General features: G+C 41.9%; 1 protein-coding gene across 2 annotated transcripts in view; it reads right to left on the minus strand.

The window, feature by feature from the left end:
• Positions 1 to 2,603: 2,603 nt before the first annotated feature.
• Positions 2,604 to 27,504, minus strand: part of ATP2A2 (ATPase sarcoplasmic/endoplasmic reticulum Ca2+ transporting 2) — a 51,865-nt gene continuing 26,964 nt past the window's right edge. Inside the window, exons 5-19 of one of the 2 annotated variants that reach the window (XM_053370055.1) lie at positions 24,629 to 24,714; positions 22,473 to 22,937; positions 19,799 to 19,887; positions 18,208 to 18,310; positions 16,305 to 16,436; positions 16,068 to 16,190; positions 15,604 to 15,822; positions 14,629 to 14,964; positions 14,123 to 14,343; positions 13,300 to 13,502; positions 12,332 to 12,417; positions 11,835 to 11,968; positions 10,964 to 11,081; positions 10,708 to 10,828; positions 2,604 to 3,480 (exon numbers count right to left, since the gene is read on the minus strand). In XM_053370055.1, coding sequence (XP_053226030.1) covers positions 3,467 to 3,480; positions 10,708 to 10,828; positions 10,964 to 11,081; positions 11,835 to 11,968; positions 12,332 to 12,417; positions 13,300 to 13,502; positions 14,123 to 14,343; positions 14,629 to 14,964; positions 15,604 to 15,822; positions 16,068 to 16,190; positions 16,305 to 16,436; positions 18,208 to 18,310; positions 19,799 to 19,887; positions 22,473 to 22,937; positions 24,629 to 24,714 — 2,450 coding nt within the window. In that variant the 3' untranslated portion in view covers positions 2,604 to 3,466. Of the gene's footprint in view, positions 3,481 to 8,889; positions 10,829 to 10,963; positions 11,082 to 11,834; positions 11,969 to 12,331; positions 12,418 to 13,299; positions 13,503 to 14,122; positions 14,344 to 14,628; positions 14,965 to 15,603; positions 15,823 to 16,067; positions 16,191 to 16,304; positions 16,437 to 18,207; positions 18,311 to 19,798; positions 19,888 to 22,472; positions 22,938 to 24,628; positions 24,715 to 27,504 lie in introns of those variants that run through there. The other variant, XM_053370056.1, reaches the window with a different exon arrangement.

The following is a 27,504-nucleotide window of genomic DNA, read 5'->3' on the forward strand; positions in this document are numbered from 1 at the left end:
ACAATTTTCAAAAGAATGACCCAGACGGGCCAAGAAAAGGCAATCAGGAAACATTATCAGGTATCTTGCTTGACGGACAGGAGACAAGACACACACTCAAATTTCTGTCGCATTTCTGCCTCTTTCTGTGACATTTATATGATGCTTTTGGGTGGTCTTTGGCTAAGGGTTTGGGCAATTTCTAAGCCATTAAAGTATGTTACACACCTTTGTTCTGGGTCCTCACCCGCAGCGGTGGCAGGGACTCTATTGCAGCAGAAAAAAATAGTATCTGCCTTGCTTTGACTGCTTCCTGCCTCCATCAATTCTTCTCTGACTAATAAGAGGGGTAGAAAGCTATGCATGGTAGAAGAAGAAGAGTTTGGATTTGATATCCCGCCTTTCACTCCCTTTAAGGAGTCTCAAAGCGGCTCACATTCTCCTTTCCCTTCCTCCCCCACAACAAACACTCTGTGAGGTGAGTGGGGCTGAGAGACTTCAGAGAAGGGTGACTGGCCCAAGGTCACCCAGCAGCTGCATGTGGAGGAGCGGAGATGCGAACCCAGTTCCCCAGATTATGAGACTACCGCTCTGGTGTGAGTTTTCCTCCATTTGTATAATACTAGAATCCAGGGTCACAGAGTTCTACAGTGTTAACAACAGATCCATTTAAAGCACATCCAACAAGGTGGATGTACAGGTTACAGAGGCCATCCCTCATACGGCTTGCAATTATTAAAACTAACAAAGCAAGTCTTGGTCAAACAGTTAAAATACAGCTGCAAAAAAAGAAAAAAGAATTCCTTGATTCATGTTGGTACAAATAATACTGCCACACACAGCCTGCACCGCACAGCAAGGGACCGTGAGACCCTGGGCAGGGAGCCGAAGGGACTTGGGCCACAGGTGGTTTTTTCATCACTCCTTCCTGTTGAAGGTCGTAGCCCAGGAAGAGAGAGGAAAATACTCTGATGTCTTTAAATCATGGAGATTTAATTGAGTGGGTAGAACTCATACAATTATTTTGTTTGTGTGAGCTCTACCATGAAGCCAGTGGCTGGTGCCAATTGGGACTGGTAGGGCAGAATATAGGGAGACTGACAGTAGACGGCACCAGAACCAACTAATTTTGGCCCCTTCATCCCTGATGAGGGCAACACTGAGGAGGAAGTTGACAAGGAGTGACATCCCCCTGGAGAAAGGAGGCAGGCAGGAGATTGGTGGGGCATTGTCCCCCCCATTCACCCTGCTGGACCAGACTCCACTACATAAAGCACTTTACAGGTTAAGTACTCTGACTTGGGAGGATGATTATTTCACCACACAGAAAACTTCCTGTGCTTTAAAGATTTTAACGTCTTGTGTATGATCAGTTGTACACCCTTTAGAAAATTAAATAAATAAATATAAATAATTCAGTTGGGACACAAGATGGTTTGTGTCTCTCACTTTTTTTATACAAACAATGGTTGTCTTCTAACACACACTCCCTACCCCAGTCATGCCACACTCCAAGAGGAACGCTATGTAGTTCTAAGAGGAAGAAGTGTTGCCTTGGCATTGCTAGGAAATTGTGCGCAAGTAATGCCACAAACTTAAAAGTGTGAAGAGCTTGGAAGGGAATCTCACTGGAACCGATGTCACAGATCCAAAGCAGCCGCACCCGAGGGCTTGGGCCTGTGTTAAGTGGGATTCTCTTTCCTTTGAATGACATGTGCACAGGCCATGTCACAAATGGGGTTTGAAGTCCTCTTCAACTTCAGAGGGCATTTTCTGTGCAACGTGCCGTTCTAACAAGCCCAATTCAAAAGCTTCCTTCTTTGGTTCTTTGGATCCCAGCCAGTGCAATGTGCTTTTATTCCTGAGAGCCAGCCAATCCACACATTACATAGAATGAAAAGCAGAATTCTGAACTCTCCCACCTGAGCCTGTGGTTGGGATTTCATAGTTCTGAATATTCTCCCATGTAAGAAAAGCTCCCTAAAATGGGAACTGGGCTCGACTTAAAAAGAAAAGAAAAGCACTTTCTCAAAGGGCAGTGATGGCCAAACTCGGCCCTCCAGATGTTTTGGGACTACAACACCCATCATCCCTAGCTAACAGGACTAGTGGTCAGGGATGATGGGAATTGTAGTCCCAAAGCAGTTGGGCCAAGTTGGCCATCACTGTCATAGAGGATAGAGCTCTCAGTGGCTCCCAGCCACAATGGCTACATGCCACCTACAGGATCAGAGGCAGACTGGCTCCGAAGGCTGGGAATCTCAGGTGGGAAGAGTCCTGCTCCACTCAGGCCCTGCTGGCCAGGTTCCCACTGTGGAACCTGGTTGGCCACTGAGAGAACAGGCTGGTGGGATGGATGGGTTACTGGCCTGATCCAACAGGCTGGTCTCTCTCTTTCTGAGGTTCTAGTTCAGTATATAAAAGGAGCAGACATTTTTTGCTTTAGTATGCAGGGAACATTAAAAATGCACACTCTCCAATAGTTTGAAGCAGTGAAGTCCAGGATCCCACCGCCTTACTCTGCATCCTGTGCAGGACAGGCTGTCAGTAAACGTGTTTAGAATTAGCTTACAAGGAAGCTTGCGTGTTCCTAAACGCATATCCAAACAAACACAAAAACTATGTATCATAGAATAAGTTTATTTTACCCGAAACCAGGATGGCAGGTGTGATGCTTGTCACCATCAGCATTGAATCAGACAATGTTATTTACAACTTCTAACAAAGAAAAAAGGTCACACATGCTGTTTTATGAACTAGGTTCATTATTAGGCTTTTGTTGTTAAGATAAAATGCACCACAACATGTGTATTGCACCGGTGTGTGTCTACGGCTTTAGATTTAAATAAGTTACATTATTACAGTGCAAAATAGACCTATCTGCACACTCCAAGATATTTTTTTTAAGCTGAAGTTATGGAATTGAAGGTTTAACAGTTTCTTAAACGTTCAGCAACAGTACCGTTGTCAACGAACCTGTATAAATAGAATTGCATATTGTACAGAGCTGTTTTTAAGTGTTATCTTGAGATACAATAGAGATTATCAGCTACTTACAACTGAAAGCATGCATTACAGTCCAATATTGTACATTTTATAAACTATGACATTTTACACAACGAAGTATGGAAAGAAAAAGAAAAAAGATAAAACTTGGCGAATCACCACTCATTAATTCTTGCTCAGCAGTTTAGGGAGACTTGTCTTCATGCAACCCCAAAACTTCTTCGCAGAGGTCTGTTTTATCAGTTAAAAACCATATTGCACATTGGTAGATCTGTATATAAACTGAAGCTTTTTAAGAGCACCACACACTTCCTTCGTGGAACACGAGTTTTCAGTTCTATTTTTTTCTCCCTGCTTAAGGAGAGATTTTTATTTTCCCATTTACAAGACTCATGCAGATGTTTTCAGTAGATGCGTTCCTAAAGACGCATGCAAGAAAATTAACCTTACAATTCTGCAAAATTTGTCTAGGACTAAGTGATTACTCCAGTTTTGCTGTAAATAAAAAGAGAGAGAGAGAGAGAGAGAGAGAGAGAGAGAGAGAGAGAGAGGGAAAACGTTAGTGAAAAGGATGGATAAAGAAGGCTTAATAAAAGCAAGGACATTATTGTAATTTTTAAAAGGCTCAAAAGCGATAGAATTAAATTCTAACAGTCTGATAAGCATCCTCTCATTTTCAAATGGGAGAATACAAGTTAATCGGAAAAGTATGATAGAGAATTAAAAGCTGGAAGGACGTCTAGTTAAGAGATTTCCACTCGCTATTTGCCCCATAAGCCAATCCTTAAAACTTTAGCCAAACTGCCAAATCTTTTTATTTAGTAGCTGTTGTACAAGGGAGGCTAAAGATACTGTACTTCGTAAAATTGTCCATTTCCAGGACACAGGGACAAATTTCCCTTTCCCTGTTAAGTCTAAGATGGGGGACCTGCGGCCTTGCCAGATACTATTGTACTCCAACTCCCATCAGCTCCAGCCAGACTGGCCAGTGCCCAAGGAGGAAGGGAGCTGTGGTCCAACAGCCTCTGAACGCTTCCCATCCCTTCCACAAGCCCTTCCCTCCCAAACCTTTAGCGAGGTGAGAAAAAAATGCTGTTGCCAAAGCCCTGAGGAGTAACCAAAATATGTTCACACATCCTTTTTCCTCACTTGTTGGCTGTTAATGGCTTGTCTGCGGTGAATTAAGAGTTAGATTAGCCACAGCATGTTGGAGCTCTCAGGCCCTAACAAATTCCTACCATTCAGTTTCCTAGTGTGCAATTAACTTTGCAGCAAAAAGAGAAGTGGTTCTGTTAATCCATTTTTGCTTCCTTTACATATTTCCACCTAGCAAACAGGTCAGTCTGGCTGTCCATCCAACCAGTCTCCCTTTCAGATTCTCCCCAGGCAACAGCACTGCTTCTCATTCAATGTTTGTTTTTAAACTTTCTCTCAATTTCTAATAATTTTGTGGTATTTTGTGGAGGTCTTTAAACTGCAAGTCCCAGTAGTTTGGAATGCAACTGGTACCTTGGAAATTGTTAAAAGCAAATAGGTACAATAAGGAGTTAAGCTATTTCCCTAGCCTGTCTCTCCCTGACCCCCCAAATACACTAAAAAGGTGAGACAACATAAAGGCTGCAGGGCTAGTCCATCTGCTGAAACCTTCTTCCTTCCAGAAAAGCTTTGCCACCAGAACCACTGGCATGCCAGCCTTGTGCTGATGGAGACATACAAGAACCAGGAGCAGGGGAGTGTCAGGGATGGGGGGTGACACACCTCCTGCCCTTTTCGTTTCTTGTAATTTCAAAAGAGATTGTTTACAAGGCAGAGTCCTGTTGAGACCCCACCCACCAACTTTATTTGCCCAGAGTTAACATGTGGACATTGATGGCTGGCAGAATGGAAGGCAGAAATCCCCAACAATAGGGGGAACTAGAGCCAGCGATGGCCTCTGCATGAGCCAATGACAACCAGCCCCGCCCCCCCGCTCCCTGGTTTTCTTTGAGTAAGAGGGCTGGCAGGTGGAGGCTGGTTGAAGACACACCAACATCGCTGGTGCATTGCCTGGTTGGCCAGCTCCATTGCACGTGGACATTTTGTGCCAATTGGTGCCCTGGGCATGTACAACAAATCCTTACACCTGCCTTGTCCAGAACGAAGCTTGCATCATGGTTCAGCCCCTGCCCTATTTGCTTCTGCTGTTCCATAGCAATTTTCAACTCAGTTATTGTACAATTGCAGTATCCTGTCCCAAGAGTTTGTGTTAGAAAATATGCAGATCTTTTTACTCTCTGTGTTAGTGTTTCATTATTATTGTTTGTTTTAATGCAATAAGCAGAAATTAGGGAAACGATGGTTAAGAAGTGCAAAAAGTAAAACAAGACAGGTGCAAGGACAGACAACTTGGGCTGTTTTTACCTAGGCCTCACCCATCCAGTTTGCTCATCGTTCAAGCCTCTTATTGGCTGCGTCCTTGGGAGACACTAGAACTGCTGTACTGCATTTTATCACCACAGAGTTAAGATTCCCCAATATTAAGCACTAATTTAAGTGAAACCACAGCTTAAAAAAAAGCAAATTGCCACAAAGCTGCTTTGCATTCAGTTTAAACAATAAAAAATCCCCTGTTGATTTAAGACACCACTTGTACAAATGGGGAGAAAATAAACACTATTTGGCCATTCTTTTAACATCTACCGTAAATTGTTGAATGTTTATCAGAAAAGAAAGCTTCACCCCAAAATGCTGTGGACTAAGTCAAGTTATTAATCAAATGTATCCTCCAGATGCTTTGTGGATGGCTACTCCCATCCCCACTGCCCATGGGCCATGTTGGCTGGGGCTGACGGGAGCTGTGAAGTCCAACATCACCTAGAAGGCACCAGGTTGGAGGAAGGCTGGTCAACCTCAACTGGCAGCATCTGTACAAGGTTTCAAGCAAAGGTGTTTCCCATCGTTGCTGCACCTGAGGGGCCTTTAATTGAACCTGGGATCCTATGGAGGAAAAGTATGTCCTCCCTGAATTGTGACTCTGCTCCATCAGGTTCTTAACATTAGAGCCACAGGTTCAATTCTAAGCTTACTGGATGGCCTTAGAAAAGTTACCATATTCACCCAACCCGTGGTGGCGTGAGAACCACTGAAGGTTGCACTGGGCTTTAAGAGTTAAGAGATTTAGGGTTAAGTTCTGCTTGGAAAGACAACTCCTTATTCAGTGAGAAGGGGAAGGCACCCTGTGCCCCTTTCCAAAGGGGTCACTGCAAGGTTCAAAGCACTTTGAAAAAGCTTCACTAATTCCTTGCACTAATGGAAAAGTTGATGACTAGCCATCTTACAAGGCCTCACCTCCTGGCAGAATGTGTGCTTCCCTTGGGGAAATATATTGCTTACCATAACTGGCACTGTGAATTGCAAATATCATTTAATTAGATGGCTTACTATACCACAAACGTATGTTTTATTATCTCCCTAATTCAGTCACAAGGGGGATGAGAGACGAAGGAGCAAGTCCAGTGTGCTGGAGCTGTGCTTCAGAGATTAACGTTGAAGCTATCCTATACCAATTAGACTATTGACTCATCTGCCCCAGCCGTGCCTATCCTATGTGGTTGGACCTCAATTCCCATCATTCCCTTGACCATAGTGCTTGGGACTGTTGGGATTTGAAGTCTGGCACCATTGGGATGGTCACAGGAGTCTGTGCCACTGCCCTATACAGCTATGCAGATGTCTCATCTGGGTGAGAAACACTGAGACAAGAACAGTCTAAACCAACTGAAAAGCACAGTGAGAAATGGAAGGCAGATCAAAACACAACAGATTTTTTAAATAAAAAAAATAAAGAACTGTCTACCTTTACAAACACTCCAAGTTGTTAACAAATTGGGCTAAATGGATATCTGTGCAAAAACCCTCTTACAAGTGGGCTTGAAAGTTACTGGTGTGCTCCATTGCTTTTCAGAAACAGCAATTTTGGTAACCTCTCCTTACCTGCGTGGCCCTTCAAATGTGGCTGGCATTCCAACTGCCACCAGCCTCTGCCACCAGCATCGTCCAAGCTCACTGTCACTTGTAAAGATGAGTAACTGAAATAGGGACTTCCACCGTGGTTTCGATTTTCATTTGGTTAAGCTGGGCTTTTCATGTGTACATTCACACACATGAGAGTCCAGACATACAGGATTCTTGTTCCCAATATGCTTAGTGTTTAGTAAGGGACCTCTGAACGTTTTAGCTTCCTCTTATCTCTGCTCTTTCTCCCTTCCAGACCTTCATGGGTGATACTGCTTCCTAGAACATTTGCACAATGCCACTTCTTGCTTCCCTCTTCAAAACCTCCCCCAGCCTCCTGTGAAGTCTTTGGCAAACCTGCTTAGTCCTCCTAAATCCATGTAACTGAGAAAGTTTTCTCTGCTCAAACACCCCTCCTGTCAAATCTGAGATTATAACCCCATCAAGGAAGGGACCTGGACTCTTTTACTTTGAAAATGTTAAATAAAATACTGAGATACATTGGGGCTGTCTTTGTGTTCACTTTTGTGAGGAGCAAGGAAGGGACATCTGAAGGAAATCAGAGACCTACAGCTAGACAGAATATGGCAAATCTATGGTGCAGGTGTCAAGAAGCCAGAAGCTGATGCTTCTGGGCCTGCCTATGAATGGCTAATCTGTGGCCTTGAAGATGCTGTTTGACTCCCAGCTTCCATTAGGCCCAAGGAGTTGGAAGGGGCTCCAAAGGTCATTTAGTCCAACCCCCTGCAACATAGGGATGTGTAGCTATCCTGTACAGGGATCAAACCTGCAACCTTGGCATTATCAGCACCATGCTCTACTTAACTGATATACCTTTGGTAGTGTTTTTAGCCCCAATGAGTAGCAGAGAATGGTCAGAGACAGAGTTGTAGTCCAGCAATATCTGGCAGGTCACAGATTAGCTATCCCTGTCACAGAAGTCAGCCTGCATGTGCACTAAGGTCAGCACTAGAGTCTAGATGTAGGATGACATGACAACTTTGCCTAAGAAGGCTGCTTACTGCTGTGCTCCTAACACACTCCTGAGTTGCAAGGTCCTCATTTTTAACATGTCTGCTAGTGAAACCTCCCATCTGCAGAAAGGGATTTCACTTTACACCCCAGAGCATTTTGAGCTTACCCATTACTAAGCATTCTGTGCTAGTCACAGACTCTTAAAGTGCTTCAATAGGGCTCTTGCCAAATTTTAATCCACCCAACTCCTAAACGAAGAGTGCCCTAGCAGGTGACTGAAAAACACTGCAAAGCCAGCATGCTATCTGCCGTTTTGACAGAACATGTCACCCAGTCCCTTGGCATTCAACCATGTTATGTTCATTTGACTGCTCCGTTGCTGTTTTTGTGGGACACAAGAAGAGTCTACTCACTGAGAACTATTAAGATACTGTTTTGTTACAAAAACAATACCTGAGAGAATGTAACTGGAAGACCTTTGGCCTTCTGAAGTTAATACCTGTTATCTGGAATGGTTCATGACACCTTTATAACAAAACAAAGAAGTCCAAGAGCATCAAAGTACAGTATGAAAACTACAAGAAGCTAATTGGGATCCATGTTCAAGGATGCCTATTACTTTTGAGATGTGGGGAAGATAGATTAGATTATCTAAAAAAGCTTCCACTGCAGCAAAGCCACCCTCCTGGAGGTGCTGACGGTTGCTAAGGAAGGGTTTAATGTGAATTTAGGAAGGGGAAACACTGTTAATTCTCTATTATTTTCAGGGCACAGGTCTTGCTAGCTTAGTTCTAAAGATTTAACCCGATAGAAATTGGGGGCGCAAAATATGCTTGTTCTTCAAGACATCTGAGCCTTATGATACTGGAGGCAGAATGTGAAGAGTGGTGATAATAATGTAGCACAGCAGAATATCTGACAAAACGCAGCATGGAATGAAGGGAAAATTAGCATTTATTCTTTGACATGTATACAGCATATGCTATCTTTTTTTAACACAGCACATCACCACTGGAATGGTGAAATGGAAGAGAGATACTCACTTCAGTCGATGAATGTTGGAAGGCATTGGAGAGAAACACCACACAGTTAGGACTGTTAATGAACTTACACATTGTTGATACAGGACTCAATTTGGAGGGGGGGAAACACAACATGCGGTAACATTTATCGCAATAGAATGATGGTGGTTAGTGCCACATTAAAAATAAAAATAGTTCTATACAATATGTTCATTTGGTCATGTGGTATTTACAGATTTTACAAAAACACACACAGAGACGTAACACGCACACGCACACACACACAAATTTGTTACTTTGCCACTTCAGGGTAAGATGTGGCCAGCAGACTATATCCCAAGGTGTGGCACTGAGAGTTAAGAGACCTAACCAAAAAAAGACCCTGTGAGAACTCCAGCTGTGCAAACGCAAGTCCTTTGTTTCCAGGTTCCGTTATGAATGCCCCCACTTAAAAAAAAAAGAACACAAAAAATATTGACGCATGGATTTTGCTAATTAAAATGGAGCAGCCTCCAAGGTATAAATGAAATGAGAAACAAAATTTTCTCAATTAAAAACAGTTTATTTTTTTTATTTTTTGCTTTGCCTGAAGTCTATCCAGGTAGCCTTTTACCTTTCCTGCTTCTCCCCCACCATCCCAAAGTGGGCAATGCTGGTGAAAATGCTGTTACAATAAAAATACATAAGATATTTAAATAAATAATTTTTTTTAAAAAAAAAAATCTACATGTGATGGGGGGGGGTTGAGGAGGAGAACAGTAATAGGTTGCCCCTGGAGTGGTATTTTCTGCACCAGCAAAAATAAGCATACCTCTTACAAATACAGGTGTAAACAAGATTCAGTTGTTATTTAAAAATATTGGAAAGGGCAAAAAAGGGGGGTAGATACTGAGGTAGCAGTATACATCTGCCCAGTGCAGAAAAAAACCAGCTGAATGACAAATTAAGATTAGGTGACCATGCAGAAGACATAAACAATTGCATGCTTTTTAGTTTAAGAAAACACACACAAAAACATTCATTCCCTAAAATCTGCTACCAATTACAGTTTGCTCAATATAGTGTCCACTGGCACTCCCCCCGCAAAGCACTTTTTTTGTTTGTTTTTACAAGGATGAGTTGACTATTAAACAGAACACTGTACATGCTTCTCCTCTACAAAAAATATTTGCATAAAATAGTGTTAAATTTCTCTGTACATGTCAATGGACACCCTAGATGTGTATAAAAGGGGGTGGGGAGAAATGCTACTCCCCCACTGGAGTCGGGTCAGGGGAAGTAAAAGAAAAAACCCAAAACGTCTAGATCAGCCCTTCCACAACCTGGTGCCCCTCCCAGGTGTCTGGAATACAACTCCCATTGGGCCTAGCAAGCACAGGTGGGCTGGCGGTGGCTGATGGGGAGTTGTAACAGCAGGTATCTGGAGGGCGCCGGGATGGGGAAGGGCTGGCATAGAATATGGAACCTCAGACACCGGCAAATATGTTCATGTGAAAATTCAGCAGAATAAGACAATTGCTTTAAACAATAAAAAAAATTGATTTAAGTTAAACATCTCTCTGTCAAACTGTTATCTCTTCAGGTCAAGACAAGAACATGTCGCTAAAGTTAGTGTCTGTGCTATACAGCCAAATAACCAAGGGTAGGGTAATGAACACAAACGGCCAGGAAATCCCTTCGGTGCATGCGGACAAAGAGCGTGGCTTGGTGGCAGGCGGCACACAATCTTTACCAGGCTCTAGGTAGTTACGGGCCACAAATTTAAGTGTCTCGTCCAGCAGGATGACAGGCAGCGAGATTTTCAACACCATCAGCCACTGGGTCAGATTCAGAGGTGTAATCTGGAAGATCAGCTGGGGAATGGAAGAGAAATAGCATTATTGGTGAAGCCTTTTGACTGAGCTGAGGGGCAAGAGAGCTGGGGATGACCAAGAGCTTTTCTTGCTTGGCTCAAGACTTGTCCTGGAACATGAGCTATGCAAACTTACTGGCAGTGGCTCCACATAGAGGATAAGGAAGTGAAGAGACATGGACAAGCAAATGGAACCCAGCAGCCAGACGTTCTCCCAAGGAGGCATCCGCATCAAGGACTGGTTCTCTGACAGGCTGAAAAAAAGAATGAAGGCGTACATAAAGCTTCACAGTTCACAGCAGCTTGCCTAAAGGCCATCTATGTGTGACTTGACCCAGGGCTCACAGCTCCTGCTCAAAGCCACTGTACTTCACCAGCTCTTATCTTCGGCAGGCTCAGAGAGTCTGCCACTCTACTTTCCCCTTCCATTAGCTTTAAAAACTCTTAATGCAGGGGGCTTCTTTTGCTTTTTCCAGTTCTGGCTGCCATTATACCAAGTGCATGCATGTGCTACAGCACAAGGCATTTCTCCTAGTGCCCAGTTTTGTAGGTCCACAACCCATCAGCAGCTCTCTAGTGAAAGGTCCACCTGCTTTAATAGCTCCCTACCAATGTTCTGCAAAAACTGCTGACCCAGATCCTGCTCCATATATCTACATTACACTGGATCAAGCCTGTCTAACGTTGCAATGCTTCTGACAGTGCCGAGACAGATGTCCTGTGAAGCAGGCAATATTTCTCTTCAGTTTCTGCAGATGAAAAAGCTACTTCTTCTGCCCCATCTTGTGTACTGCTCCTTCATTGATTTATTTAAATCCATTGTTAAAAAAAGTAAAAGTAGCTGAATCCCTAAAGTCACTGAATTCCAGAAACACAGTGAAAATCACCCAAATGCAGAACTTCTGCGGTCAAGGCAAGTTCTTCAAATAGCATGATGCAATCTAGAGCTCCCATCACCGCATCACCAACACACGGCACATGAAAGCATCCATTTTAAGCACACCAACCTGTTGAGTGCATTACACATCTCTATAGTGACCAAGACGGAAAGTGCCATTGTCATAGGGTATGGAGACTCAAAGACCACACAGTCAACACCTTCAAAATCTGGATTGTCCTCTTTGCACTGCAGAAAATGGCTCTGCAAAATGTGAACACAAATACAAGTTAGTTAAGTACACTCATGACATTACTGCTCCTCGTCCCCCGGCTGCAGCTCATCAAAATACTCTTGTGCTATCAACCATCATTATAATTCTTCTTGTTGTTCAGCTATAAAGTTGAACAAACCAAAGCTTTTCTTCAACACTCTAATCTGATCTTTATTTTAAGCAGGAATTAGTTTTTTGACATGTGTAAGATCTTTCCAAAGATAAGAACTGGTGTTATTTTGCAAATATACCAGTGCATTCCACTTAAACACCATAGTTAGCCAACAGCACTACAAAAATGTAAGCCTTATTCCAAAAATGCTAATGTTGAAATATTGAGAAGAAAATATTACCAGCTGGTAGTAGGTAATTCTTGGGCCACCATCAGCAGCAATAAACCACCAAGCAGCAGCTCCCACCGTAGCAGCTCCAACGTAGCCTTAAAAGGGGGGGGGGGGATAAATAATTTTAGTTCTTTCTAGGCTGAATAATGGGCCAACTGTATTGCCTGCTCACCTCACCTGAACTTTCTCTCCTCTGTACAATAGGTTACTGTGTAACCCTTGCCCATTTCCTGCAATTGCTATCCATGCTCATATCTTGAATGCCAAGTAACCACAACTGGATTCTTTCCAGCACCACATATCTCATTTAAAAACAGACCCAGAGATGGGGCCAGAGCTCTGTGCAAGACACACTTACACTTTCCCCTCTGAAAACCTGCCTAACAGAAGTTAACTCTTCTACAAACACACACACACAATTTTATCAGATAATTCAATCCAAGGCAATGGCGGCTTAAAAAAAACCATTTTGGGTGCTTAGTTAAAATGGAGAGTTAAGAAGTAGAATTAGCTTGGTAGGTAAACTGTCCAAAGTGAGTTTCTCAAACATGGGTCCCCAGCTGATGTTGGACTACAACTCCTATCACCCCTGACCACTGGTCCTGCTAGCTAGGGATGATGAAAGTTGTAGTCCAACAGCAGCTGGCGACCCAAGTTTGAGACACTAGTCCAAGTGGCACTTTGCAGTCATCTTCTGCAAGATTAGCATTGCCAAGAGAAAGGAAGGTGAGGAGGAAAGGATGCAGCAATAGCATGTGATAACAAGTTTCAGTACCTTTAAGCTAACTTCTACCATTCTGCCAAATTGCAATGCGGACCGGCTGATGCCATGCTGCTGCCCTAACTGGACTCACTTGTGCAAGAGCAAAGAGGAGAAGGGAAGGGAACAGGGAGGTAGTACTGGGAATGAGGGAAGGGGGAAAGCAGAAAACCTCTTGTTCTATCCAGGGGTTCGCAAATCCAAAATCAACACTCACATCCAATGGCCAAGTAGCGGAAGAAGAGCCACCCAGAGATCAAGGGCTCTTTGGGATTACGAGGTGGTTTGTCCATGATGTCAAGATCAGGGGGGTTGAATCCCAGAGCAGTGGCAGGGAGTCCATCAGTCACAAGGTTTACCCACAACAGCTGCACAGGAATTAAAGCTTCAGGGAAACCCAAGGCAGCAGTCAGGAAGATACTGTCAAAAAAAGAGAGTGAAAAAGAGCAGAAGTAAGATTAATCATGTTAACTGAAGGATTTAATGGATATGTTGTACTTAGGGTTTTCACAGCATGAGAGGAAACTGGGTTACAACTATTTAAGAGTCAAGTATTCAAACTGGCTGCAATCCTAACAGTTCTTGACACGATCTGACAACCAAGGCAAGTCCTATGCAGCCTATGGAAAGGAGAACTTGAGTGCTGCATTGAAAGTGGGATGAGAATGACAGTTGTTGGTAACTAGGGACATTCAGTGTGTCTTTGCAAATCACTCTTTCATTACCCAAAACAGCAGAGGTGGTTCTGAAGAATACATTGTTACACTTAAAGCCCTAGTTTGCACTTAAAAGCTCTCTGGTTTGGCATATCTATGGTCTTTGCTAGCAAATTGTCCAGAGCTGAGTTGCCACTAAGCACTCTCCAAATCCATCCTCTGACATTTTCTTCTGTTTAAGGGGGGATGGGAAAGGTTCCCCAAGTCGTTTGTCAGCCACCTCTGGATTGAATTTGTCCCAGGAGGCCAGACCAGCTCAATTTATATCAACAAAGTTCACTTGTGCAGTTCTTGAGGGGAGTTGAGATTGCTTGGCACACCTACCATACGACCTCTCCAACATTGGAGGAGATGAGGTAGCGAATGAATTGTTTCATGTTATTGTAGATTGCACGTCCCTCTTCCACAGCTGCTACAATGGTCGAGAAGTTGTCATCAGCCAGCACCATTTCTGAAGCTGTCTTTGCCACCGCAGTGCCTGACCCCATAGCAATGCCAATCTCTGCTTTCTTCAGTGCTGGGGCATCATTTACACCATCTCCAGTCTGAAAGAGAAAGTTTGAAAAGCGGGCACTGACACAGCCCATTGTGCCAGCATACAGCAGAACTGGTTCCAAGCACAGCCCCATCTTCATCATCTGATAACTTGGCAGCAAGTTAGGGCGGACTAATGTACGTTCTAACCTATTCTGCATCTTCATGCTGGGAGAGAACTGTTTGGAACCTCCGTAAAATGCAACTGCATAAAGACCCCTCCCCTCAGCTACTACACAGATCTTTCTCTACACAAGAAGTTGCCGCCTATCTAATGCCCCACCTCTCACACTTACCATAGCTGTGATCTCATCAAAAGACTGGAGAAACTCAACAATCTTAGACTTATGGGAAGGCTCCACACGGGCAAAGCAGCGAGCATTTAGGCAAGCGTCCCTCTGGGCAGCCAGCGAAAGTTCATCAAACTCACGCCCTGTAAAGGCTCTCGTGGTGACATCTTCTTCTTCCCCAAAGATGCCAATACGACGACAGATGGCCACTGCTGTCCCCTTGTTGTCCCCTGTTATCATAATCACACGAATACCAGCTTGCCGGCATAACTTTATGGATGATGCCACTTCAATTCGTGGGGGATCCAGCATCCCCACACAGCCAACAAATGTCAAATTGGTCTGAAACAAGAATAAACCTCATTAAGCATTCAGATTTTCCAGTAACAAGGTAAAAGGCACACATTCTTAAGTTGCTGAACAGAACTAATATGTTTTTTACCATTGTTATACTATTACTTGTCAGGTTTTTTTTGAGGGGGTACTCAAGGGTACACAGTACTGAAGCCTCTTTTTTTGGTTAAAGAGTGTGGCACTTACTGTAACAACTTCATGATGAGTACCTATTTTTCTAGGGAAAAGGCACTGCTATTACTGCTTGTACAGCATTTTTGTTTTAATTTGTTCATCTTCCCAACAATCCACAGAGGTCAGTTGCTACTGTTCCCATTCTATAGGTAAGGAATGGAGACTAGACAGCCCTAGGTAAATTTTTGTAGCCTAGGATTAGGTGGGGTTTATCACCAGCTGTGTTAGTTGCAAGGGCATGAACACGACGCAGGATGCCTAGTGATAAATGCACAATATATTAGGATGGTACTAGGATGGAGATGCTAAATGTTACAAACTAACATCAGCTACATCCCTTCCTCCAAGGAGCTCCGAGTGGCTCACTTGGTGTTTCCATCCAAAGACAAAACTCACTTTGTTTTAGGAAACTTCTGCCATTCTCCTCAAGCTGCAATTTGACAGTTAACCAACCTCGTAAGTAATGAAATTTGCAGAATCCTCTAATTTCATGTCTTCCCTTCTTGGTGGATTGTCGTGTGTTGCTAAAGCCAAGCAGCGCAGGGTATCTCGGCCTGTGCCCCACTCTCGGATGACGCTCATGATCTTCTGCTTAATTCCTGGTGTCAATGGCACTTTAGTGCTTCCAACGCGGATGTGTGTACACCTGTCAATTACTCCTTCGGGGGCACCCTGCAGGAGCACAAAGTGGGAGCCAATTAGCCTTCCAGGAAAGATCAGGATCACAATCACTTGCCTTCACACCACAAAGCCATCAAGGGGGAAAAATTAAAATAAAATTAAAGTAGCTCACTCAACTGCAGGGGTCGAATCCTACTAAGCACAGATTTATTTTTTGAGACGCCACTGCAATTTTGTTCTGGCACAACTTCAAGAGCCATGCTGCCTTGTAGCTAAGTTCCATGAAGCATACTTGCCTTAACGAACATCTTGCTCATAGTAGTCCGGCTGGGCTTGTTTGGAGTGCAGTACACGGACATGGACTTTCTATCCCTTGAGAATTCAAGGGTAAACTCTTTCTTCATGAGTTGCTTTATCACCTGCAGAAAGGAGGTGGGAAGATGGAGAAGTCAGGATTGCAGTGCAATGAACCTGCATGAAAGGAGAAGAGTTTCACTTGGTTCTCTCCTATGTATTACTTCAGAAGTACTGACCGAGTTGCAAGCGTTCGCCCGTTCAATTCTGGACAGTCCTTTCAACTCTGTGTCAAACACATTCATCTTCTCCACCAGACACGTGAGGGCAGTCTCTGTGGCTTCACCAACCTTTTCATACACTCCTTTAGCCTTTAACAAAAATGTTATTAGCATGATTAGTATCACAGTTTGCCTATCACTTACATATTTTGGGAGTCTTCTTGATAACAGACACCCAAAAATTCTTATTTAAAATGAAAACAAAACCAGAATTTGTAATAAAATCTATTTATGCAATAATGGATTTTATTGAAAATATATTTTTGTACTGTACCAATTACTGCCTCCTTTTCCAGCACACGAAGACCTACTGGGCGGGGGGGGGGGGCTTGCCTTGACTTGCATTTGTACCTTAAGTGCCATAAGAGGCCCCCATTTTGTAGCAGTAAGTAGACTGGCACAGTGAGAACATAAGTCTAAGCCACACCAGCCCTTTCAAGTGTTTACTCATACTTGTCTATACTTTCTAATGACACTTCAAGTCCTAGTTTCTAAGGGTTTCATTCCCGGCAGTCTACTACTTTCTCTTGATTCACTCTGCAGCCCTACACTTTGACTTCTTCCACTCATGTCTGTGACCTTTCTCCCCACTGCATCTATCAAGTTACTTCCTTCTAGATCAACTTTTGCATAAACAACCCAAGGAAGCATAACTGTCCTGCATGTTCTGCTATGTTAACCCTTGCCTATTATTTATGCTCCTTTATCCAAACCTCTTTTACCTTCCTCTGTCCTGCTCAGCACCAAAAAGGTCACTGTCTTTTATCTGGTATGTGTAAGTCACATTCTTTGCAGTTGGTATGGGGACTATAAGCACAGGCTCAGCATAAGAAAACCTATTTGCACTACCTTGTCTCAAAAGCCCACTTCCCTTGACTGTCCCTTATTTAGTGTTCTGCCTAACTATTTTAAAGGTGCATCTCAACCAGCACTCATTATGGAAGTGCTTTTTCAAGCTAATATTGTATAACCAACCATGTGTACATTGCCTCTTTCTTCCGGCCTTCTTTCCCCATATTTTTCCTTACTCCTGCACTCCCGCTCGATGCAAAGCCCCCATATGGCTGTAAAATGGAGCTTCCATACTAATTCAAGGGACTGTTCAAGTTCACACCTGTTTAGCTTCAGACTTAGGTGCTCTCATACCTGTCATTGAGTCCTTTGTATGAATTCATGTATGCATGAAAAAAAATTAAATTCAACATTTTGTTTCATACAACACCAAGGCTCTTCAGCGCCAAGATAAAACTATACGTTTCCCAGATCATGAAAAACTAACTGGTGCAGGCACAGTCACTTTTCACAGGATTCAGGAAAATACCTAGATAGTAGATATGCACACAAGGCTTCTTTTACAGGTGTCAGAAATGCATCTATCAGAAAAGTATAAATATGCTGTATTGTGGCAACCCCACTTCTTAAATTCCCTTAGTGGGGATGTCTGGTCAAGACCTACATTGTTGATATTTTGATGCAACATTAAAATCTGATTATTTCAGTCTGTGGCTGTTTTTAGTTGTTTTAACTTGATGCCTTGGTTTGGATATCTTGCTGCTGAATTATTATTTCATTTGCTGTATACTTTTATTTATTTATTTCGTTTGCTATTTATTTGTACAGATTTAATAACCGAAAACAACTGAGCAATTCGTCTTGGACACAACTGCTGGAAAAGAGGTGCATAAAAGACTAAACAAACACACCCTTGAGGGAAAGTATCTGTTCCTGTGAACAGATAAATACCCTTAATCAAAGAGGATGGGAGGAATGTACCTTGACACTCTTGCTGCAGCCCTTTCTAACGTAGGAGAGCAACAGCAACCACTTTGCTCCCTCTCTTGAATTAGGAGGAGATACTTACCTCATTGAAATCCAGAGAAGAATCGTTGCAAAGGGCACAGATTGTTGCCAATTCTATAAGACCATCATACTGACTGCATTTGATTAGTTTCTCATCTTTATGCCTGTCAAAAATATTCAAGAGAAAAATAGATGGTGAGACTTCAGTCCCAATGTCTGTGCTGTATCAGAGTAAACCACTGGCTAAGATCCTTCCTTCTCTGGCATGTTCATGTTATTCTCATCCTTCATATGCTGAAATCCGGAAAGCCCCCTGCAGCTTGGGCTTGGGATAAATAAATCACATTGACATGAATGTGAATGGACATTTCATGCTGCATTATGTTTACAAGGCCAGAATCAACAGGAGAACTCACTTTTACAGGTAGTCTTTTAAAACATGGACATTTAAAGTTCCTGTGTCCTAATTAAGAATTCCTCCTTGCCCACTCAAATACGAAAAGGAACCATGATCAATGAGGCAAGTGTGCTGCATGTTTTAAAGATGCTGTATTTCACTTTTGCCCCCTAAATGAATTTTGTTCAAGGGTAATTGAAATTAATATTACACAAAGAACATTTAGAAAGGGCCCATCATGGGATTGATTCACATCAAAAGCTTGTCATCAATGACTATAAAGACTGAACAAATTGAGATTTCTCTCTACTTGGGGGAAATTAGCTTTGCTGAAGCACTGATGAATCATGACACCTCATGTGCTCCTTTTAAGGGCTCTATGTAAACAAAGACATCAACTAGGAAATGACAATAGATGTTATGTCTTTTCCAGTCATCATCTCAACATTAACAATCTGTGCCTTTCTTTGAAGCTATGAAGAACTGAAAAGACACTAGTGTGTGCACATTTCTTTATATGGAAAGCAGAGACAAAGGCATAAGAGAAGTGGTAATATGATATGTACATTCAAAAAACATAACATTTCAGAACAATTTGGAGAAATTAAGGTTTGAAGGAGGGAAAGCATAGCAGTCTTGTAATTTTATAGGCCTGCCAAATTAAATAACAACAACAATAATAAATTCTAGCCTTCTGGGAGCCAGTAGAGGTCAGATGGAGAGGTCTGTCCTTCCTCTAGCACCCTGGTGTGTGATGGTGGGCTCCAAGGAGGAAACAGTGCTTTACCCATTCTATACCAGGTTACTCACTCACCTGCATGCAAATCCTTGTCCCCATAAGCTGCCAGGCAAGTGCTTAAACACAAGCCTGCACAACAGTATTCATAATGCAAGATTGCACACATAAGAGATATATTCTAGGACAACAATGTAATTCTGAAGGACAGATCTAGAGTATATTTATAATGCTTGGAGTGCTCACAGTAAATAACTTATTAAGTGAGACCAATAACACTCTTCCCCCTAAGATGGGCGAAATATCAATAACCTTGTGGAAAGCCTGCAATTTCCTCACAAAATTAACTATTCCAAAAGATTAGTTTTAAATTGGTAATCTACAAATCAAGAGGTTGCACTTCAGTCCCGCTTTACATTATCCACTTCTCTTTCAGGCTGTTAAATTCGAGGCCTAAGTGCTGCTGTGCATACTACAGCTAGACCTGTAAATGGTTCAGCTGGCAAGAATCAAGCTTACACTTCTCCTATGGGAGCGTATGTTGAGCCAGTCACTGTAAATTCATTCAGAGAACAGCTATCTCCTTCCACTCGGTCCACAACGAACATCTGTAAGACAGAAAAGGGTACAGATCCAGTCAACCAACTGAGATAACTTAAAGCTTGAACGTCAAGATAGAAGTGCAGGCAGGACTTTATATCAGTGGCATTAATAGTTATAACATTTAACTAGCACTTATTTTTCAGGATTTTTATAATATGGGCTTCTTCCACATACATTTCTTTAGATCTTTGCCTCTATATTCTGGAGGAATTCATTTTATTCCCAGGAAATCAGCCAAAGTTTAATGTTTAGTCCACTCCAGGTAAGCACTGCTATACTGACTTCAGAAGACTCACTTTCATTGCCAGGTGTTGGTGAGTTTTAGAATCAGGCAAATGCTTCAGAAGCAGTGCCTGATGCCACTTTTTGAACCTGGAGCGACAGGAATGCAGCCTCAGACATGGAAATGTGGCAATATGCTAGTCAATGTTCATTTAGCATGACCAGAACACAAGGAAGGTGAAGGGAAAAGACTAAGGGGGAATGGTGGGGAGGGGATCATTTTTCAGAAATTAACATGAGCACTGAGAAAGAGCCGGGGAGACGGCACTGCTGACAAGGTAGGTTTTTTAGTGAACGAGGGTCTTGAAGAGGCAGGGAAAATGTTTTTTTTTTAAGGAGCACTATAGTTTAAATAGAGATTGGAGCAGGAAAAGAGGACAGTGTTTACCAATAAGGGATGAGCAAAAGACTGAACTCCAATCCCCAAGGAGAAACACCACTACCCCACCATAAGGAAAAGCTTTTTCAAAAGAACACCCACCATTCAAATGTATGCAGTTACTTTCCTTTCAAGCCTGCTGTGTACAAGCAACATGAGTAAATTCACATCGGCTTGGACTGGATAGTTTGGCAACAGACCATAATGCAGAAAAATAATCTCCAAGGATTACTTCTGTAAAAACTTCCTAAAGAGGAGAGAGACTCTCTCTCTTTTCCACAGGAAAATGCTGCTTTACTGCTTTTATGTGCAAAGGCTTTCTTCCAAAATCTTACAGACACCACTTTTCTGCATTACCTAATGGACTTGACACTAACAAAAAATGAAACACCCTCTCCCAGCTATACAGGATTAGAAAAATATTTTAACCTAAAAGAATGAAGAGCTCAATATTGCTACTTCAAAACAAATCTTTTTCTGAGGCAAAAGGGTTTGATGTTCCTATGCTAAGGAACCTTTCTGTTTTTTTGGCATCTGACTTCTTAAGAGACGGGCAGTTATGCAATACTCTGCAAGTAACCTTCTCTAGAATACAGATGAGCAGCTGCTTTGTGTTCCACAGGCACAAACACTTCAGCATAAAATTCTGGACAAGACTGGAAAGTAATACAAATAAGTAAACAGCAAGTTAAACAGGGGCACCAAAGTCTGTTACAGTCACACAAATATTAAGTAGATTCAAAAAGAAGAGGTCTGTTACTGTTTACTTATTTGAAATCTTACCCTGGCCCAATAATTTTGAATGTAATTATTTCCAGCCACGTAATGTAATCAGGAGAAGCTCTAGCCCCTTAAGTCTTTCCAGCAATTACCCTTCACAAATAAAAGTGCCTTAATTTGATTTAAAATTCTTTCTTTGTGCTTCTATTCAGTTCCTGCTTAGAATATCAATCACAAGTGAGGCACAACCAACTGAATAAAGAGACTGGCATAATTGCTAAATAACAGGACAATACCTAGATTAGCATTCATCAACTTTCTAAACACACACACACACACACACACACACACACACACACACACACACCCAGAGTGCCTAGCATCAGAGGTAACTCTGGTAATCTACTCAATAACAGATTATGCATCAAATTTTAAACCAGGGCCTCCCATATCTACTCCAGTTTGAATTTACTATCAAATACTGTGGACCACTCATGTGTGCGGTATATAGAAAAGTGGAGAAGACTGACAGAAGTATGACAACATGGGAAGGAAGTAACTCTTAAGTCTTATTTATTCTGTGTCTCCAGGGCCTACCTTCAATGAAATGGTAATCATGGGTCATTCTTCAAAGTTCATAGGCAATTTAATACAGAATGGAATTTGTTCACTCAAAATTTGAGGTGTTTTTGTTTTGTTTTAAAGAGGGTAATAAACCCATTAAAAAACCTGTGACAAGGAGAATAATTCCCAAGCCATCAACTTGGGAAGAGTCTATAAATGGCAAAAAGTTTTGTTTTCTTTTTCCATCTCTCCTGGGGCACATTTATCTTCACCCTAGCAAGACTGCATCAGTGGTGAAGGAAAGTTATTCTCAAGGCACCTTTTCTCCTAGAGTTGAGCTCAGGAACTGAACAGATTCAAGGGATAGGCATTGGTTAGGTTTTGTCTCAAACCAAGCCATGTATTTTTCTCTTTATGTACAGAGTAATATTCAAGTTACAAAGAGGTAAGCACTATCCTTCTAATTAAACTATCTTTTCTGCTGATAGAGCATCTGCAATCACATTTTAATAAAATAAAAGCTTAGAAGCAGGCTTTGGTGACAAAGCTGTACTGACACTAAAACTGGCCTATTTCATAGTTCTGACAGAAACCCAGACAAATTACATAAGTTAAGAAGAAACTAGATAAGTGAATTGACCATACCCTGCAAACTGACATCTGGTTGGTGGTAAGAGTTCCAGTCTTGTCTGAACAGATTACGGAAGTGCAGCCCAGGGTTTCCACAGATGGCAGGCTTCGAACAATAGCATTCTTCTTTGCCATTCGGCGAGTACCCAGAGCCAAGCAAGTGGTAATGACAGCAGGCAGGCCCTCTGGGATTGCAGCCACAGCAAGTGCCACAGCTATTTTGAAATAGTAGATGGCACCCCGAATCCAGGAGCCACCATGGACAGGATCATTGAAGTGGCCGATGTTGATTATCCACACCGCAATGCATATCAGAGAGATGACCTTTGACAGCTGCTCTCCAAACTCGTCCAGCTTCTGCTGAAGCGGGGTCCTCTCCTGCTCAGTAGCCACCATTTCATCACGAATTTTGCCAATTTCGGTGTTCACGCCAGTTGCCACAACCACACCCATAGCTTTCCCTGCAGCAATGTTTGTACCCTAAATCAAGAAGTTAAAAGGGAATTGGAGAACTGTGGTTAATCACTAGGCACATAAAAGCTAGGTTATGCTTTTTCAGATACTATTTTCCACCAATACCTTATAGCCAAACTGCAAGGTTTGTAGTCTTATTTTGGCTAATTCGAGTTAACAGCAACATAAAATACATGAATGCAGCTATCAGCATTCTGGAAGTTACTTCAGATTTCATTCTGTCTTTGAACTTTGAAAATATACTATTATATGTGTATTTGTATGTACTACGTGCCCTACTATGACCATAAATTACTCTCTCACTCTAGTTTGGTCAGTTTTGAAAAAAACAATAACAGCGAGTGTCCAACATTGTAAGAATTTAATCCCTCTCTTGTGTATCTTCTCACTAGTCATGGATGGATTCATTACTACTCCCATTCCAAGGAGGCAGATGGCTTTGCCCATGGCCTCTAAGTATTTATTGGCCAGTTATACACTAGGCGAGCTATACTCTATGGAGTTCTGAAGGTAGCTACCATCAAATTAAAATCACCAACCAAACAGAAGCATCAAGTAAAAGTGATTACTGAAGCAATCTTTATAGAAGTGACAAATGAGCAGCAGTTTACCAAGAACCCCCCTCCCAAAGATTCCACAAACACCGAAAAACATGTGCCTGCTTAACAACCAGTAAGGCTGCACTTCTCAGAGGCCCACTGAAACAAGAGTTTACCAATCTTCTGAAAACAAAGACTGAGCAGGTCTTGGTAGTGGTCAATGCTTCTTTGTGGGAGGGAGATCCCAGATGAAGGTTCCTTTGCAGATGAAATCATGGCCTCCTGCAGGGTGACCTTAGGGTAGAGGGAGCTTGAATGCAAGAAAGCATTCACCTACTGTTTTCTTAAATCCATCAAAGGCCTCACATTCATTCTCTTGAAGAATGTAATTGTACTACTCCCTCCCACAAAGAAGCATTGACCACTTCCTTAGACCAGCCTTGCCAGTATGGGCAAGAGTTGGGCAGACATGAGGTCAAGCACACTTTTTGCATCTTCAAGTGACGTTCATCCAACAAATGCAACAAAGAACAGGACGTCCTATGGTCAAATGTGGCAACTGACTTGGAAGAGATGAAAAAGAAGCTGAGCCCTTTTTCTAAGCTTTTCTGCCAGGCACATTACAGGAGATTTAAAAAAAGAAACTGGGGTATCAGTGAAACTTGGAAGATAAGCTCTCTTAATAAATAGCATTCCAGTTACAAAAAAACACTTAGCAGTAACTGGTAGACAACAGAAACATATTGCTTTATAATCATAGCTCTCACACTTGCCTTTCAAACATGTACCCTGAAAACTAGGATTACAAGCCCAACACGTCCCCTGGGCAACTGTGTGTTTCCAATGGTTTCTTGTTTTACTGCTCTTCATTTTTGCCTTGCATGTACAAGTGTAGCTAAACAAAGTTTACCATGATTGAAGAGACAATGTGTTTATATGCATCAGGTTTTTTAAGGCTCATTTAGTTCCATACAAGGTTACCATTTAGATGTCCAAGATATTCTTAATTCTTTAAACATGAGCTGCCCTAAACAAAATGAGTGATGGCTAATTTTTTTGGGGGGGGGAGGGAACCCATAGGAAGTAAGTCAAGAAACAGCAGAACAATCCTTTAATAATCAGTACGCTCAAACAGATCCCCCCCCCCCATTTACTCACAGAAAAGAGCATGTTCTTCTTGTCTTGGTTCACTGCACGAGGATCAGGCACAGGGTCCGTGTGCTTAATTACAGACACAGATTCACCTAGATGAAGGTTACAGCTTTAGTAAGACATTAATGCCTCCATTTCCCACCATTTTGCATATGCACAACATCACCTGTGAAAGCCATTACATCATAATACAAGGTTTACATAGATGAAAAGCATTTTTTTTTTAATAGAAAAACCCACTACGTTAAAACTGTGACCTAGGGTTACCATACACCTGGAATTTTCCGGACATAGCCAGAATACGGCAGTTGTAAACAGTGTCTGGGTGGAAATCATGCTCAGATGTCCAGGAAAATCTGGAGATATGTCAACCTGTTTCAGAAGTCTAGATTTTGATGAATTTCCTTAAAAATATCTCGAAAACATTTTTTTTTTTAGATTTTGCAAAAAAAAAAAAAAAAAGTTCAACAACTTCTGTGTCCGGATTTTCACTTTTTGAAATATGGCAACCCTACTGTAGCCATTAAAAAACCAACACCACCTGAAAATAGTTTTGATGCAAATAATTGCCAGGAGAAAACCAGGCAATTAACAGACAGTCTAGGTAAGTTAAAAGAAAATCCTCCAATTAAGAGTTAGAGAAAGACATTCAACATATGTAAATACAGAAATATTTACAAAACCTGGGCATGTAAGAAGCTTCCATATATACCAAAAAAAAGGCAAGCCAGTTGATCAGAAACCAGTTTCTAATTTAGATTTTGTGTCTGATTTTGACCTAAAGATAATTTCTTCCTATACCATGTGCCTCTGAATCAAATGTGAGGAGGAAAAATGCAGAATTTGCAATGGAGGCTTTCTCCCAGTACCCACTCACACTTTCCAAGAACATGAGGGGAACAGACAGATGGCCAACAGACTTCAAATGCCTCCAGGGATCTGCATGTAAACGAGGGGGCCACAATCAATCCACAGGCCTTATGATATGTGGGCCCAATTAAGTGAGTATGTATTTACTGTGGGATAGCCAGCCTCAAAAAATAATAATAATAATAATAATAATAATAATAATAATAATACTCCACCAATCTGGTCTAATTAATGCATGAAACATTTAAGACCCTAGAGTAAACCATCACGCCAGGCTTAGCACACCTTGTGAAGAACTAGATAATCAAGCATCTGTTCCCCTCCAGTCTACCAGAGGAACTCAACGTGTGAGAAGGTTTGTACTGGTTGGTGCAAACCAAACCGCATGGCTCTTACAAGCCACTCTAGAGTTCCTATACCAATAATTTAGGAACCTTCTCCACTTTAACTAAAGCCAAGTTTTACTGCCTGTGCAACCTTTTCTCAATGCTGTATGGAAAAGCACATTGATCTGGAGAGTTTGTAAGTACAGGCAATGACCAATTTACACACATCCAGTTGATGCACAACTGTACACACACACACCCCACAGTGACCTGGAGGTAGCTGGAAAAGAGGGCAGGAGCTGTAAAAGGGCAGAGTAGGCCGACATGCACTGGAATCAGAAATGTAACCCTTGTGCAAAATGGTTGTTGTCTGAAAAGCATTTTTAACTTACCAAGCCCATTGTCATTTTCTATGCTAGAGGAAGAGGTGAACTTTGGAACTTATTTTAAAGGGCACATATTTTAAAGGCCTAACAGCCTATATTTCCATGCTTTACTTTGCTGCATATTTTATTATTTTAAATCTCTGCGGGAGTTTTCTCACCCAAGAGTACTAGCCTAAAACTTGGATCTTGGCATCTAGGAATTTCCCTTTTATACCTATTTTTTTAATTGAACCAACATTTATTTGATCTCCAGAACAGTGCTCAAAGATTGAGCTACCAGATTACTGGAAAAATATTCCAATCCTGACACCCAGTTTGTTTGGTTATACTGCAAATATACAACCAAATACATTATGATACCCTTCAAGCTTGTTAGACCTAATGACCAGGAGAAAGAAGCAACAGGTAGACATCTCTCTTGGCCTTTTGTTCATGTACCTTTTGTGATCTGGACAAGCGTTGAGAATCTAATCTAACCTAGATTCTACAAAGCAAGCACATTACTCTAGTCTTTAAAATGGCAAATAAAAATCATAACTAGGACACAGTACAAAGAGTTCCCTCTCTAACATTTCCGCTGAAATATGACTTTCTGAAGAGATGGACAGCTGACTTTTAACTAGGAAAAGATAAACCCAATTGAGTATGTATAATGGAACACAGGAAGCTGCTGTATACCAAGTCAAACCACTGGTCCACTGACCTCAGTTACATCTACACTGATTACTGATTAGCAGTGCCTCTCCAGTATTTCAAACAAGAGTTTTCCACAACCCTCCCTGGAGATGCCACAGGTTCAATTTTGATATTCTGCATTAAAAGTATGTATTCCATTTGGATTTTGGAAACATTCACAAGTAACACTAAGCCATTATTAACTTTAGCACATTGTGCATGATCTGGAACAAATGTAAGAGGAGCCTTAGGCTTGTACACTCTCCCTCCCCACCAGCATAGGAAGAAGGAATTAGCTGAAATTTAGTTTTCATTTTCCTCCAGGATCTAGCTTGTCATGCTATCTGGACCAAGGACTGTGGTTTAAAACAAGCTCTGGTTCAAAACCAATTAGGTGGTACAACATTAAATCTTTATTTCCATTGTTCCCTCCCCTCCAATGCCAAGTCACTGAATGGTATGTTCCATGTCTTACATATGAAACAATATACAGCTCTCATGTATATATATACTGATTTGGCTATTCAAGCAAGTTACTAATTTAAAAATTATGAAGGAAAGAAAAAAGAAAACAAAAAAGTATTGGTGGTTCAGAGGGGAGAGCAGTGCAAGACGAGAATTCTAT

The sequence above is a fragment of the Podarcis raffonei genome, chromosome 16 (genome assembly GCF_027172205.1).
Source record: "Podarcis raffonei isolate rPodRaf1 chromosome 16, rPodRaf1.pri, whole genome shotgun sequence".
Lineage (NCBI taxonomy): Eukaryota > Metazoa > Chordata > Lepidosauria > Squamata > Lacertidae > Podarcis > Podarcis raffonei.